This window comes from Fulmarus glacialis, unplaced genomic scaffold (genome assembly GCF_000690835.1).
Source record: "Fulmarus glacialis isolate BGI_N327 unplaced genomic scaffold, ASM69083v1 scaffold3350, whole genome shotgun sequence".
NCBI lineage: Eukaryota > Metazoa > Chordata > Aves > Procellariiformes > Procellariidae > Fulmarus > Fulmarus glacialis.
This window is the reverse complement of record NW_009189385.1, coordinates 3855-20635: the sequence shown is the minus strand read 5'-3', so window position 1 is coordinate 20635 and position 16781 is coordinate 3855. Positions and strand designations below refer to the sequence as shown.

General features: G+C 40.0%; 1 protein-coding gene across 1 annotated transcript in view; it reads right to left on the bottom strand.

Moving 5' to 3' along the window:
• Positions 1 to 14542, bottom strand: part of TEK (TEK tyrosine kinase, endothelial) — a gene marked incomplete at its 5' end in the record, with an annotated part of 26398 nt that extends 11856 nt beyond the window's left edge. The window contains 8 exon segments of the mRNA XM_009581614.1: positions 1 to 113; positions 442 to 591; positions 1625 to 1758; positions 2484 to 2624; positions 3778 to 3909; positions 6052 to 6204; positions 8882 to 8992; positions 14198 to 14542. The exon segment at positions 1 to 113 is cut by the window's left edge and continues 50 nt beyond it. Of these exon segments, the coding sequence (XP_009579909.1) occupies positions 1 to 113; positions 442 to 591; positions 1625 to 1758; positions 2484 to 2624; positions 3778 to 3909; positions 6052 to 6204; positions 8882 to 8992; positions 14198 to 14542 (1279 nt within the window).
• Between the last annotated feature and the right edge of the window lie 2239 nt (positions 14543 to 16781).

Genomic DNA, 16781 nt, shown 5'->3' with positions numbered 1-16781 from the left:
GCTATTCCTGCTACCGTCTGCACACTGCAGACCCAGGTTCCTGTATCACGGGGCTGGATTCGGTTAATTGTAAACATGGCTTCAGAGCGATTACTGGTAACAATTAGGGCAGGCTGAAATTACAAAAGACGTACAGGGCCCAAAAAATGTGGGCATTTAGGAATATTCCCATGACACTTCCTCACAGTTTAGAAATTCTTCTAGAGTTTAGTGATATCAATAAAAAGGGTTACGATGGTCAATTCCATAGTTTCATATATGCTCCTGTTCATAAGTTCACGAGATATCTCAGAATATTGAAATTTCACACTATGCTTGAAAAACATAGTATGCATTAACTACAAATAAAGTCAATATAAACTGAAAATTAAAATTCATTAACTACAAATAAAGTCAATATAAACATCAGAAATAATAGGAAGCAATTAATCAGGAGCCTACCCTTAGGACAGTTCCATCTTGCTTCAAAAGTTTAAATTCTTCAGATTTAGGAAGTGGCATTCCAGTTGCTATACAAAAAGGCTTGAACTCGACGCCAGAATTGAGTTCTACAGGATCTAGTAAGTTTTCTATCTGAGGTTTTTGCTGAACCTACAGAAGATATATAGTATTTTAATGTCAGCCTTCAAACAGAACTTTAAAAAGACAGCACCAAAACAGGTTTAGGCATACAATAAGCATAGGCAACATAGGTGTCTGGTTCTCCCTTCACTCATACGCCAGGATCATGCTTACCAAAGTCAGCACTGTTATACCAGTGTAAATATCATGTGAGAAGGAACAAGCCCTGTGTCCACTCTTCTTTCTTTTCTGCTCCCCTCCCCTCTCTTTCTCACTGACATTCTAAGCACAGACAGTTTAGCTATGGCAAAATCATGCACACAATTTGTACTGAATGTATAGTATCTATTTGCTCTCCATTTTGTCTGTTTATAAGAGCAGTCAGATCACAATGGTATAGTTTGGCTGGTTGGATCACGGTTTTATTTCTCTGCTTGTTTTTGCGCTCGAAAGCTTTTACAGTTAAAGTGGATTTGTCACTTCATTTATCAAGTAGAATTAATAGATGCTGAGTGCATCTTATAAAATACTGTGTGTGAACCTTGCCTGAATCCAAAGAGATTCTGAATGAGGTATGTTCAGCTTTACAAACTTAACTGTCTCTCAGAGAGACAGAGCTGTTTTAAACTCTGGGGTTGTCTTGGTGTCTCAGTCATCAATTTCAGATCATGAGGCACATGGTATAGGAGTGTATGCAGATGAATAAGAGGTAGGTAATGGTAAAGTACCATGAGCCTATCCAAAAGCTGATCATGCAGGTAGGATGTGCAGCTTCTGTCAGTAATTGATATTAAGGTCAGTGTCAAATCCTATGGAGTAACGTTTGCAAATCTACCTCTAATGAAAGCAAAATCAGACGAAATGGTAGCATACTGGCCTGCTAAATGCAGCATATGGGGCAGAGGCTTAAAAACACTGCATTGCAATAAAAATGTACAGAAGTGTCTGGGACCCTGGAATGTAATTGGCAGAGCAAGGATACCAGCCTGGAGTGGAAATGCTGTACCGGTGTGAAGATCTGTTTCAGTTACACTGGGGAAAGCCATTTACCGTGTTACCTTGCTTTACCTTCTTTTTCACATTGCAGACCATGCCATCCAAGCGAGCAGATGCAGCCCTTAAATCTGTCGCATGTCCCTCGATTGTGACAATTACATTTGAGTTTGCAATCCGACCCATAAAAACCAGGTTTGCATTCTGCAAGTACATATGTTTCCAGTTAGTTTAAAGGTACCAGAAAAGGTCTTCTATTAGTTTTCAATCTCATGCATCAATTCTCCAGTAAGGTTTAGTTCCCTCTGTTGGGTTGAGTTTGAAACTGTATGTATTAATACTAAATCATCCACAGAGCATCCTGAGAACACACTAATGTCAAGACAGTAGCGCGCATTTGTATCCATGCCTGTCATTTGTAGACTAGATGCCAGTGTGGAAGCTTCTTCAATCGCCACTGTTGTTTCACTTGCATTGTGGTAGTGTCCAAAGGCTTCACCAGTGTTATGTCACCATTGAACAAGATGGCACTTATTCATGGAGGAAGATGTGCTTCATGTCCCAAAGAGATTGCAGTCTAACTGACGTGAAGAAGGCTGATTATGCTTAATATTGCTCAGCAATGGATATATGTTTGGCACCGAATTGCTGAGTTTGACTTGTAGAAATACAGCAGGACTGTAGTTGTTAGAGGATTTTTAACGTCTCAGTAGAACATCAATTCATTTTGCAGAACAATTTGAATAGTTTTTAACTTAGTATGTCCTTCTTCTGAGAATTTGACATGGTCCTCTGAGACGGGTAAATATTATTATCCCTCTTTTAGTGTAAAAATCCTGTCTTTTACTCTCGTCTGTTAGTTCCTTTCTGTATTTGCTATGTGCAGCACTCTAAGGACTCTTCACCATTCCTCATATTTTTTACTATACCTTTATTACATTCCAGTCCCATCCATCCTGTGGCACAAGAACAACCATATGGATCTGGTAGACAGAACATATAGTTTCTGCAGCCATGGTTTTCTTTACAGCTCTCTTCACATGTTTTGCCAAATGTATTGGCTCCACAAGCTATTGAAGGGAGAGAGGGAAAGAATAGCCCAACAGCATTAAATCCACAAAAGAGTTAATGCTTCTAATGATACAGCTTTAGACAACAGAAAACATGAATTAAAATAAAAAATAGCATTTTTACCATTCAGGTGCCAGATATATTAACCTCCATAACTACTTGAGGCACGGCTGCACTAATGGTTAAGTTCAGGCAGCAGAAACAAGCATAACTTTCTCCCATGTGAGGATACATCAGCAAAGCACCCATTGCTCTGGATATGTGGGAACAGAGCTTCAGCAGTAAAACCTTTTTATAAGCATTTTTAATATAAAATGGACAAACAGTGCCATGGAAACCAAATATTCTTCTTAGAGGTCAGTGCATATGAATGCCAAACTCAAGGTTTTGCTTTTCTGATAGGATCAGTGCTGCATTGGAGTAGTTCAGATGTCAACTATTCCAATAGCTTAGCTCTAGTAGTTTCAGCACTGCAATTCAGTCAAAATATTAGGACACATATTTAGCATTGGACCCAAAAGTTGCTTGGAGAGATCAGAGCTGTAATTATTCCAGAATCCAAACTAATTGTCACAGACACAGATATGCACAGACAGACATATACTGTTGATATGTTCCTACAGAGACAAGTCACCCTGTGAGCATGTTAGCAGCTTGTTCAGAAATAGCCAGGGAATCTCTAACACAGGGCTTCATTTCCCAGTGCCAGTGTGTCCTTAAGATCTCCTATTCTACCATGCATTTAACAGTCAGTCAGTAGCTTCAAGCATACTGATTTCATGGGGATCATAGAACAGCCCAGGTTGGAAGGGATCATCTGGTCTCTCATGGGAAAGGGAGCCTAGAAGAGATTATCTAGCACACTGTCCAAGTGCATATTGATCAAGAAGATTTGGAAACATTCATCTTCCCTGGCAATATAATCTCTGCTAGGAGAAGAGGGGGAGAAGTTAAATCACAACTACAAGAACAGCCTTACTAATTCAGGGTTCATCTCACCCAATGCTGTTCTGTCTCCAGCACCAGCTGTAAATGCCTTAGCTACAAAGAGTAAAACAAGGCTACTCCATATGATGCTTCCCTAAATAATCTGCCAACTTCTGCTGCTGAAAACAAATTAATAAGCAATCTGTGAAAATAATATTTGCTTACCTTTCTCACATGTTTTTCCCATAAAACCTGGAGGACAGATGCATTCCCCAGTATCTTCATGACAAATGCCATTGTTTGTGCAGGAAGGGCAGTGGGAGCTACAGGAAGGGCCCCATTTCTGAGCTTCACATCCTTTTATGCAAAAATATAATGACATATTTGTTGTCTTCTTATTCAGTAACCAATCAAGTAGTAAAATTCTTTTTAATTAAGACAAACAGTAAAATACATAAAAATACGACCCATATGGACCCCCTAAAACCCCAGCTGACTGACCTAATGTAAGGAATCACTTTTTTCATTGTAGAAGTGCCCCTTTTTTCTGGAGCAGAACCACTGCATAGTATGCAATAATACTACGTAACATCTTCAAGAAAGGAACTGAAAAAGTCATCCATTTTTGAAACTAGAGCTAGATTTTTTTAGTTTGGAAGAGCAAGCTTGGAAGTTGGCAAAGATGTTATATTTAAGATTTCTATTCTTGTAGCAGGGATCTGAGACCTACAAAAGGTTCACCTGGAGCTGGTTGTGCTGGTAGTAAGCCAGCAGAACCAAGCTTGGCATCACTGGCATTGTAACAGCATTTGGCAAGACATGATTTTTTTCTGTAACAGTATTTTTCTTGAAAGTTCATTAGACCGGATTCACATCTGTTGTATCTTTACTGTCTTCACTGGGTGTTTATAAGAAGGATCAATCAACTGGTGGTGACCTGTTTCTGGAATAAACGGACTAAGAGCAATCAGTTGTTTCAATACCTGTCACGATTTTCTTTCTCACTTCACAATTTAAAAAGATCCTACTACCATTAATCCTGCCAGTAAGAGTTTTGATACTGATTTCATGGAAGCAGAGCTCAAACTTTAAGCAAGTATATATGACTTCATCATGCAAATACTTAATCTATCCCGACAAGATGCAAAATTCTCTGAGCTGCTTTTGAAATCAGTGGGAGCTGCAAGGTAATTTTCAGTATTTGATTTGTAACAATGTTTCTTACATCACAGAAACTGACCTTCATGACTTCCTCTAGTGTAAAGCTAGGACTGAGAAGATAATAAACTGGAAAGTCCTGAGGCAGGCTCAGTAAAAGTGGCAAACCAGACTTGGATCAGCTTTTTCAGATTTCAGCAACCATTTAATGAATCGGCATGGAGCTCTATCTCCTCCTTCTCCCGGAATGACATTCTTACATGTGGATACTTAAAAAAAAAGGTTTGCTAAAAATCATCAGTCTATGTCTATACCACTAATTCAAAGAAAGACAGGACATATGTTTGAGCAGTGGCATATAACCATCCATTCTCTTTATTGTTAGCGTGCTCCCTACTGCTATCCCAGGCTATGCCCCAGGAGTTTTCCCAATAGGCAGGATGGGCAAGACAAAAGCCTCTTTCAAGGCAGGGGCCAGAATTTATGGATAAGCCTTCTGCTGCGTAGCTTGGCACTAGAGCAGAGAACAGATCTTGGGCCATTTCATTTAGTGAGGTGGCAATAGCTTCAAAATCCGGATTTGGGGCATTATATTGATTCATTTGTGACTCCTGGAAGTATCCTGTGGACGTTAGCAAGTAAAATACGTTTTACCATTGGAAACATTTTCTCTATAATGTAAGATATTTGAACAGCTATTTATTTTTACATATCAGTTTTATATTTCTATCCAAGTTAATAGAATATAATTTTCTTTATATCTGATGAAAATGGACATAGCAGCACAAGCTACAAGACATGTAGAACACTTAGTGCAAAGTATCCGCCTGCATTGTAAACCGGTCCTGTCATCCACTGGGAGGTGAACTTTAAGAGCTAACTAAGGCTGGGGTAGTTTCTGAAATTACAGTAATGTATGCTAAAGACGAGAAATCTTAGGATTAATGGGGTTTGGATATAGCCCACCACAGAGAACAGAGACATTTGAAAATTCCTATTTTGTGCTCAGACCCACATCTCATGTTCATCGGACACCCAGTGCCACCTTCTTCATTCATGCTTAATTGCTGTTTGAAAAGCTGAGATGCTGAGAAAAGAGCTAGTTGTCCTGGCAATAGCTTAGATGAATTGAACCTTAATCTGAATTTTTTTCCCTCTCAGCTGCTGAAATCAGTATGAGCTTGTACCAAAGATCCTTGGGAAAAAATTTTTTCTGACATAATCTGATGCCACCTTATGCCAAGAAAGATTTTGACCCTTATTTGGGCACAGGGTAAGTTTCATTTCAGATTCCTTATGACTTTAAACAATTAATCATCAGCACACATTAATGGAACTTACGTCTTACAATAAGCCTTGTATAAGCAGAAGTAAAGAGGTTTCCTCCTATATATCTGGCAGAGTAAACCCCTGCATCCTGTGGTTGGACTTGAGGATAGGAGACTTCCAGCTCCCCCGGCACTTCATGCCTGGGCACAGAGTGGATGAAGGAACCTGGGGAAGGAGCACACAGATACAACAGACAGAAGTCGTTCACCCTATATAGACAGAAGTGAGTTCACATTGGTTACTGAGGAAGGACAGCTGGGATGAGCTAAGGAGCAGAATCTATTTATTAGTTATGAGTTTGCTGACAGCTGTTTAGCTATACTAGTTTTTGATAATTGGAGAGGTGCAAGTAAAAAGGAAGCCAGATTTTGAGGAGATTTAGTAGTTGAATGGGACAAACTACTTCAAGTTCAGCACTGCTTTACAGGAATGTTGCTAAGAGCCAAGTGGTTAAAAGTGTTCATTTTGTTTCTTGGCCTTCCCTGAAATGAGGGGTGACCATCTGCAAGGAGCCTAGTGTGGCTGGAAGGAGTCAAATAGCAAATGCCAGCCAAGTCCTATTTAATCTGAGTAGCACAAAGATTTACTCAACAGACTAAAGCAGGAAGAATACAGCACAGCTTTATCTTTTCTTCCCTTCTTATCTTCAAGACTTAACATGTTTCTGTCTCTTCTATTTTTTTCACGAAGGGAGCTTATCGATGTTATTCTAGGTTTGCTGTAGTTGGTCAGTAAGTAAGGTGATAGCATTTGGTCTTCTCCCATCCTCTGGATCACCAAGTAACAACATTTGAACATTGATTGCTGTCAAAGAGAAGCTGCATGCAGTGGACTTCAGGTCCCCAGTCTATTAGAGCAAGCCTACTGCAGTCAGCTAATGCCAGGTCCAGCCAGCTGTCACCAAAACGTACAGGCACATGCTCACACACACTTCACTGACAAAGTCACCACCGATAGACCCACACAGCAGAACTGTGCCTTTACAGGTACTGCGTATGCACACGGGACTCACGTACACGTGAACAACCCAGACCCCCAGTCCTATTCTCACTTGCCAGCTAGTCAGGCTTGCTGGCAGATCTCATACACTCACACACCAAAAAAGGGTCTTAGCTGGCCTGGACCTACAGTCTCTCTAATAGCTGTCTCTCAGACTTCTTATCCTACTTGCTGGTTAGCCTGGCTTGAAGTTCACTAGTGTCACTCATGCACACACACAGGCACAGGTGCACACAGAAATGGGTCCCTGCCATAACTGCCCTTAGACACTTAGTCTCTCTGGTTGCTGGCCCCAGATGTACAAGACCCTTTGACCCCTGGGCATGTGTTTCCAGTTACTAGGAGTCAAACCTGTTGTGCCTTCTAGTCTGGCCTGAAGGTCACTAGCAAATTATACATATGCGTACCCGGTAGAGACCACACTTATGCTGAAGAATAATTAGGAATCCAGTTTAATAAGATCAGACCAACTGTAGTGCAGAGCTTGGCCCATACCAGTGTACTGGCCTGCAGCTTGCAAGTTGCACCTTTTGCCTGCCTCCCACCCCATTTTCTCACGTTTGTTCCTTTTCCATTCACTTTGAGCCCTCCCTTTCTCCTGTTTGGCTTTGTCTTTAAATATTCCATTATTTCACACATGCTCGCAGTCCCCCTCAATCATGCCATAATAAGTTTGCTCTTTCCCCCTGAGACCCATGATAATCCTGCTCCCTGGTTCTTGTGTGAGAAAATGCTGACAGGAGATCACAAAATTTCCCTGGGGACCCTGAAAGGACAAGTGACGGCAAACTTTCTCCACTGTGCGCTGCCATAGCTGAATCTCTGAAGAGCGAAGAAACAGGTCTTTAAGAAACTCTGCTTTGTATATAGCCTTTTTAAAAGACACCTTTTGGTTATTTTTCTCTTCCAGCCTGTAGAGAAGTGCTCCAAGTATTCAGTAATTGGGGCTGAGGCTGACCCACTGCGTGGCTTCTTTTGCAGTGTGCTGACTCTTCCTTACCTCATCCTGCTCTATTTACTCCCTGTTTCCTGGTAGCTCACTGTAAGCTAGACTGTCAGTTGACAAAGATGGACCAGTGCATTATGTGTGCTTTCCACAGCTATAATTTGTTGAGGTCTAACATTCTGATTAAGTATGAAGGCACTGTGAGTTCAGTGACTGGTATTTTACTACATTTCTACAGGAGGTAGATAGCAAACTGCCTGTATTTCCAAGTGTCAAGAGGTAGCAACACAAAGCTGAACAGTGAGTTACATGTGATTTAGGTGTCATGTTAGATAGAAAAGTTGGTGTCATAAATTTCACTACCTGACTAATTTTTGTAGTTGAATGAAATAAGAATTAGATTTTGTTGACAGTTTTGCCCTTTTAATAGCAGATTACTAGTGCTTAATTTCTTAGCCTTAAGAGCACCATGGAATCTAAGTGGCCTCTAAAAGCCATTTGAAGGAGGAAAGGTATGCACTTGGAAAGCAGTAGAAATGCAAAGAAAGATGCAGTAACTAGCCCTTTACAGTGGCACAGCAAAAAAGAAGAAAAAAAAGATGCTAAAATCAGCCAGGCAAATATATGAGGGGATATAGAGGGAAATCAAAAAGGAAAACGAGAAACAAAGCAAAGGTATAAACAGGATTTCGCATTCTCGTGGAAGAGAAACAGGCCAGCTCAATATATTTGATATGGCAAATGGCTCCTTTAGGGAACATTAAATGCATGAGGAATTATGTCTTCTCCAGTTGCACAGCATGGACTTCATCAGCAATGACTTTAAAACAGCTACATGGCACTTGGCTAAGACAATGATAGCAGGAAGAGAAAATAGAAGAGAGAAAGGTTAATTACCGTTTTTGTAGATCACTGCATCTTCCTCTTTTGCTGCCATTCTGATGAAGGAAATATTCACATGCTCTCCCTTATTTGCTGTAACAGTTAATGCCACTGGGTGGAATGAGGCTGAAAACAGAACAGGACAGAAGTACGGGATAAATAGCAGCAGTTATTGTCCCTATCTGGTCTCCGGGCCGAAAGCTGAGAAGGGACCCTGACTCAGATTTTGACTGACTCTTTATCACCAGCAACCTCAACTGTATGTTTTGGTAAAGACAGAGGACTCACCTATACCCTGAAACAACAAACTGCCACTAGAACCTGGGGCATGAAATTTAAAAAAAAAAAAAATTATTTTGGCTGAGTAACTGGCAACACTTCCTAACTAGGAGCTCCAACTGCCTGTAAAACACTTTCCCAAGTTTCTTCATCCCTAGAGACATTTTTAAAGCAGACTGGATAAAGTACTGGAAAATGTATCGTAGGGAACAAGCTGTCATGGGCAGACACCCTGAGTGACTCAGATCTTTTCTGTTTAAGCTTTATGATGCAGAACAGTCAAGATAGTTCAGGAGACCACAGTCATGCAGGGTCTGGGGGAGATGCGGTAAGATAGAGTAGGTCTGTGCTTGTGTTAGTTCACCATGCTCTCCATAAATACTGAGAGGGTTGGCTTGCACTAAGAACAAAAGAAAAAAACGTATTCACAGCCAGTGGTACTTTTACCAAAATATTCTTATCTGAAAATGTGGCTTAATTAAAATAAAAATCCTGTGTGGAGGAACTGTCTAAGATAGGTGATATTTTCCAATTTTCCAGTTGGGAAATTAAAATTAATTTTTCTGCTTAAACAGAAAAGTGCTTTTATATATTTGTTTATAGTTCTTCATTTAAGAAAAAGAAGAAAGTAGTAGATAGAAGGATTTTCACAAAAGTTTTGCCTTTTCCTTACCATTATTATTGGAAAAAATGATCAGAAGTTTGGGGAAGGGACAGAAAAATCTCAAGAAACAGTACTTTTTGAAACCAGTGAAGCGATAACTTTAATTGCAACATTACTTTGAAAGAAGTTAGAAGTCGAGGATGATTCCTTTCATGTAGTTGGAAAATTCCAAGGGAAAGTGAGTTTTTTTGAGGACAAATTCAGGTTTTTTGACCTTTTTTATCTCTGAGTTTTTATGCCATATTGTCATTGATATGTCGTATGGTAAAAAAAATTACAGAAACTCTTCTAAAATTAGGCAAAGTTAACTTCCAAACTATTCAGCTCTTTATCTAAGTGAGAATGTTACACCTTTGTACTTTCCCTTTTAGAGCACCCAGGGGAGCGAGGCATTGATTTTCAACAGCCCCTTTTCTCTTTCTGTTTTTGAGGCTGCTCAGCCTTGGAGTTCCTCCTGTGCAACTTCCTCTTGGGTAATTCCGTCCTGCATCTTGTTTTTGTTCAGCTCCTGGGAGCTCGGTTCTGCTGCCACTTGCCTCCCCAGCAAGGTGAGCAACCTGAGCCTCAGCTGGAAGGAATCCTTGAAGAGTCATTCGTGCTCCTAGTTGGCTCTGCACAGGTTCCATTTCTATTAAAGTTGCGTTTATTTCGCAAAGAATATTTTGCTTAAGGAACACATCCACAAGTTAGTATGAACGGTTAGACAACTTATTCATAAAAAATGCCATTTATCTATAGTCATGCCTCTTTTTTTTTGGTTCATTTTTAGAAAACTGTCAATAAAGTATACTTTGGTTCATACCAATGGTTGCAGAAGACAAATTTGGAGTCTGTGGCTGAAATTTGGTGGCAAAGAAATACACAGAGATAGGATCAGAAAGCAGACAAAAAATGATGAACTAACTTTCTGTTATATATTTAATAGAGCTGTAAAAAACGAGCAGGTAGATGCTACATCGAAGTTTGCGTGAGGCTGAAACTGTGTTAGTACCTCCACGATGTTATTTTGTAAAATCTGAGGGGAAAAAAAGGGTAGTATTCTTGCAATATTTGAGGAAAGAACATTTTAATACTTCAATTTCAGAAAGGCATTTTAATTAAAAATCAAAATGTTTCTGTCATGTTATGTGATGTAAAATCAAAGAAAGAAAATTTGAGTAAAAATGAAGACATTTCTATCAATCCATGCCAATGTCTCTCCCAGAATTTTATTTCCTTGAGAATTTTGACATTTTAATGTTTTATTTCAGATTGGAAATAAGACAACTATTGAAAACTCACAATTTTTTGCAGGACGGAATTTCCATTCCTTGTGCAGTTCTAGTGTTTAGGCTCTGAGCTTCTGCCACATGTTTTCATTCCTTTGTAAGTGCTATCCATGCAGGATTCTTCCTGCATGTTACTAAGCACATGCATGGGAATCTATTGAGCATTTGCCATGTTACCTACACACTGGTAACTGAACTTACATCTCAGAGAAACAGAGAATTCTAATACAGAATAGTGAAATAAGATCTCATTAGAAACAGGCAAACAAAAACTGTCAGCTCCCGAGTTAGAAGTTATTCATGAATAACAAATGCATGGTGAAAATCATGATCTATTTAGGAAAAGAAAATTCAACAGCTTTCCCAAAAATGAATTGTTAGCTACAAATGATTCTAAGTGTTTTAGTTGCAGTGTTTTTTGGACCAAATTTAGTAGGCATTACTAATTGTTTTAACAAGATATTAAACTTTTGTATTCCCATTTTCTTTTCTTTATATGTTGTTTAGCTTAACCACAAGACTTATTCTTCAGAGTATTGTTGCAATGGAAAGGAACCCACACTCCCTGGTGGGCTCAGTTCCAGCGTATTTTTAGATTGTGACTTGTATTTCATGATTTCACATCTTAAGTGTGCCAATTCCTTATAGAGACATAATGAACTGAGCTGCAGTGCAAGTGCCATAACGCTCTGTTACTAGCATTTCCATTATTGTCCCTTTGCCTGCTCTAGAGAGTTTCTGTGGGGGAAACTCAATCATATATATGAAAATACACATTTATTGTGTAGAGAAATTACATAAATTATATTTGACTAGATGCAGAACGGGCTATATAGTGTTCTATTCTAGATACGTGTGCTGTATACAGTATAAGCATTACTCCTCATATATATATATAAAGTATAATCTGTTTCCTCTCATTGCATGTATGAATATTACATGTGTAACCTTAATGCTAAAATATGAAGAATTCAGGTGAACGGACTCGTTACTTTCAGAATGGCACATGTGTAGAGTAAACCGGGAAGATGAATCTTTCTGTTTATCTTTCCATATTATACAGCAGAAATCTTCACTGTATCTGCATATCTGATAATAGGTAGGTACATAGTCAGGCAGATGACAGTTCCCACTAAAGTCAGTGGGGCTACCCAAATGATTAACGCTTATTGAGTGTTTCAGCAGCTTCTTGCCCTTCGTCTGCAAAACAGTGGCTGGATTTTCAGAAATGCTGCTCCTTCCTGTACCTTTTGTGTCCTCAATGGGAAGCTGCACATTTCAACTCTTGCTCAATTTTTGGTATTGAAAAACACACTTTGCCTTTAAAAGTAGTTCAGACAACAACAGTAAAGGGGAAAAAGGCCTGTTTTCCAACTACAGATGCTTTGCCAAACCTCACAGTCCTTCACTGACCTCCTCTTCCTCTTTCTGTGCACTTTAATAGCTTTGAGAATTTCTGTCGCGCCTCTTTCTCACCCATCTAGTCTGATTAGATTATACGCTTTCACCCACGAGTTGCTAGCTCAAATTTTGTCAGTGAAAGCTTTTGCAGAGAAAATCTGAGAAATGGATTCAAACCCAGAAATTATTCAAAGAAATCTACCTACCACTGGCGTGACTGTTGTGTTATTTCTGGTTAGAACAACTTCTGTCACGTAAGAAACTCTCAAAGTTTGATTACTTTAAATTCTCTGCTCCTAGGTCCACCGTTACCAAGTGCAAAAAACTGATTGATTCAGAAGACACTCTTCCACCCATGGAGGTTGTTCTACACGCCAACCAGAGATGTGCTCAGCCCACTAACATTCTGCTACAGGCAGGCTTACATTGACTGTGCATGGACTGTGTTCTTATCTCCTCCTCCTCCTCACTGCAGCTTCCTTTGAAGCAATGGAGTTGTCAGCCTGCATCTGCAGAGCTTTCTTGGTGTCTAGTCCAACCCTTCAAAGATCACGTTTGGTCAGAGAAAGCATAAGCCAAAGAAAAATGCACTTGTCCTGCCCACCTTGCTTCTAACATTCCCATTCTAAAAGAAACAAATGGACAGTAGCTATAGCTCAGACAAATGAAAAAAATCCTTTTCTAAATTTGCTGTATAATTCCAGGAGATACCAACAATGATAATTCCTCTTACTAAAACTTTATGAAGAAAGATTAAAAGTGTCAAGTCTCCTCACAGACCAGCTGCCATGGCACAAAACATAAGCAACACAGTGAAGTCTACTGAAAACTGGCTGACGTTTTGAAAGCTTGATTTGCTGCAGAAAATTAGCCAAAATTTCTTACACTTTTCTGTGGTTTATGGTGATCTCTTTGCTTTGGAACTTGTCCCAGAAGTCTAATCAGGTCCAGAGAGAAGCGAAATTTTGCATATAAGAAAATGTATCTTAATGGCCACAGTGCTGGACCTTGGAAATTCCACTTTCTCATCCCGCCACCTCCCTGCCATGTTTGCTTTTTGTATTGTGTGTAGCCTTAAAACCCAAACCAAGTCAACAGTGAAATCCATAGTGGATTTCTGTGAATAACCTTCTTAGATTTTGGGAAACTTCTCTGGAGTTTCTTTCCAGTGTTGAGCTGGATTGGTTTTTTTCATATTGACACAGACTGTGCAGATGCAATGCTGCTGATCTGTAGTTTTACTGAACCTTAGGCAAGGAAGTAATTTTCTAGGCTTAGGTTGCCCATTTATTAAAAAAAAAAAAAGGATAGCAATATTTAGCTATCTACATCTCAGACCCATCAAGACTTTAAAATGGAAGCATGTTTAGAAACCAAGGGTCTGGGATGTGAAAAACCCAGTGCAGGAGTATGTGTGATTTCATGGGTTCAGTGAGGCCAGTACCTACCTTATTTCCACCTGACTTTGTGTTCCTGGCAGTAGCCAGATACAGGCAGAATACCTACAAATGTCTGACTAACTTCCATGAGGAAATGACTAGCGGCTGGTATTGACAGTTGTCTCTGCACTTTAGAAAAAAAACACGGGCTTGAGCCAAGACTATTTTTGTTGACGCCAGACTGCCTTGCCTGCTCTGGAGCCACGTTTGTGCCCACTTGTGTCAACCAGGGATAACTGCCAGTCTGCAAGCAGTGACATGCATGACCACCATACAGTACCTCCTAGCGGCATCTTCATGGTATGTATCCTTGTCACCTCGTCCTTGAGTTTCCCTTCACAGTAATATGCTCCAATAGTTTCACTGGCCTGTTCCCTCTTCCACACCACTGTTTTGGCGGTTGCCCTCTTTGAATCTTCGTTAACCTCCAGTGGTTCCCGGTGCTGGTTCGTCACATCCTCCTGGTCTCGGTCTATTGTGATAGACTCACGGGAACGCCATTTGGAAGTGATACAGATAAGTGACGTCTCAGAGTTGCCCACCAGAGGGAATGAATTGATCAGTATGAGGTCCAGTGCCGCTTCCACTTTACCTAAGGAAAAAAGCAGCAAGTGAAAAAATTTTACTGCAGAGTATATGGCCGATCAAATCACCAGATAAGCTGCTTCACCCAGCTTAGGTGAAGGTTTCGCTGGTGGTGTCTTGCACAGCTTTTGTGCAAAATAGGAAGACTGTAGATTAACTATTCTGCTACACTGACTTCAGGATTTACTTTTTATGTCATGAACAGATGGAGTTTGTTCTTCTCAGAAGAGGAAATAAGCTTCATGAGCTTGTGGAATTTCTTTTAAGAGCTGTTGCAGAAGCCCAAGGAAAACCATGGGTTGCAGAAGCAGATAGATCCTTGCGTGGTTATACATACACATAAATGCGTCAAGTATGGTGCTTTGCTGGTAACAGGGTCAGTAGATCATAAGGTTCTCAGTTCAATAGTGTTTCTTTTATGTCCTTTACATGGATTTAATACGTATGAATTGACGTAAAGCAGGTATATCTTTCCGTTATAGGAATCGATAACACTTTGAACACTTGGAGTATTTTTTTTCAGCTGTTTCCTGAATTTGGATTAATGATTTCATAATCATTCACGTGTTAACAATTTGAAGCCCTAGCAGACAGCGGCAAGAACCATGGCACAAAGAAACTTCCTCAAAAACAAAGAGCAAGTCAGCGGCATTAGTTAAGCCATTTTTAATGAGGTTAGGTTTAAATCAATATAAGTGGCTCCCTTTAATCAATAGAACTGCCAGAAATACATGGAGATGGAAGTTCTTTGAAAATGATAGATACAAGCCTAATTAAAACAGTCTCTGGCAGAGTGCTACAGATTTAGTTGTTCAAATGCACATAGCAGGAGGGAAATACAGCTCTCCTATAATCAACAATTTGCAAATAACAGGCGTTTCCCTTTACTTTTGAAATTCAGGGTAAGGAGAGGGAAACAGTAACATTTTTTCCAGCTGAAACAGGAAGAATCATTGATTTCTTTTATTCATCACATCTATTTTCCTGCTTTGGATACAAGCATATTTTGTATTTACACAGAGAGACCCAATATTTAGTGCCACTCAGCTTCCAAATGTTCCTCTGATTAGAAGGAAGGGGTATAGACTTAGATAAGGGAGGCCAAAAGGTCTTAGTGCCGACTGCAGTCTTTGCGTGTGTCTCTGCAGTGCTCGGGGCCAAGGGAGGAGGTCCTCCTCTGCTTTCAATGCCAGCAACCACTCTGGGGACTGAAGTATCTTGACAGCACGCTGACACTCACCACACCCAGCCAGTCTGCCACAGTTACCACCCTTTAATGTGCCAGCCCAGATAACTTGCAGTTACATAATGGAGAAATGAAACCTTCTGGAAAGGATGCAACGGCTGTCAAAGTAAATATTGCATAAAGGTGTGGGTCAGCGAAGTCAATTCATCCTGCTGCACGTTACAAAAATAAATCCTTTGAGCAAAGTTAAAGAAGTACGTGATAGAAATGAGGCCAGACTTGTGCATTCATTTTACAGGGCATTTATCTTAACACTTTTACTTTTATATGAGGAACATTTGTGCTCTTGTTACGGATCTGATGCATCAGCTGAAGGCAGATGTAATTCAACGGTCACCAACATTGAAAGCAGAGGGCTTCAGTTTGTATGAGCAAGGATCACATGCCAGGTACAGATATTCTTAAAATCATAAATTGCAAGATCCTGATTTCTGCAAACTTTTGTGAAACTCAGAACCAAATCTGGATCCAAACTGCAGTTTGATGTGATTATCTGTGTTGAGGTCAGGCAGGATGCTGCAGATCAGAACTGCAACATTTTGATGTTTCTCCCTAGCATCTACAGGGCATAGAGCTGCAACTGTCTTTCCAGTATGGGCCCGAGTTGCTGGGGTCCTTCAGAGGATGACTGGTCATCCAGGGCTCCAGTTCCATTTTTCTAGCATTTCTCTCTTCCTCTGACTTCCAACACAGATTGAAAGGTGAAAATAACACCTCCTTCCCTGCCCTGCATCTCAACCTTTTAATATGCTGATAAAAAATAGGAGGAGAAGTCTGAGTTTTAAGGACTAGCTTTCATGTTGCCTTTGATCCCTAAACAAGAAATAGCAGAGCAGTATCATATCAGATTCAGGGCATTTGCTGCATACTTTTCTGTATCATTGTAGTAGTACAAATCGTGTAATCAAGGTATAGAACAACCATAACTCAGACGTATTTCTTATTTATACGTGTGATTATTCCAGATGAATCAAAATCTAGTGACTGGTGGATGGATAGTGTTCTGATTGGTTGTCTAAATATAGGCGGTTTT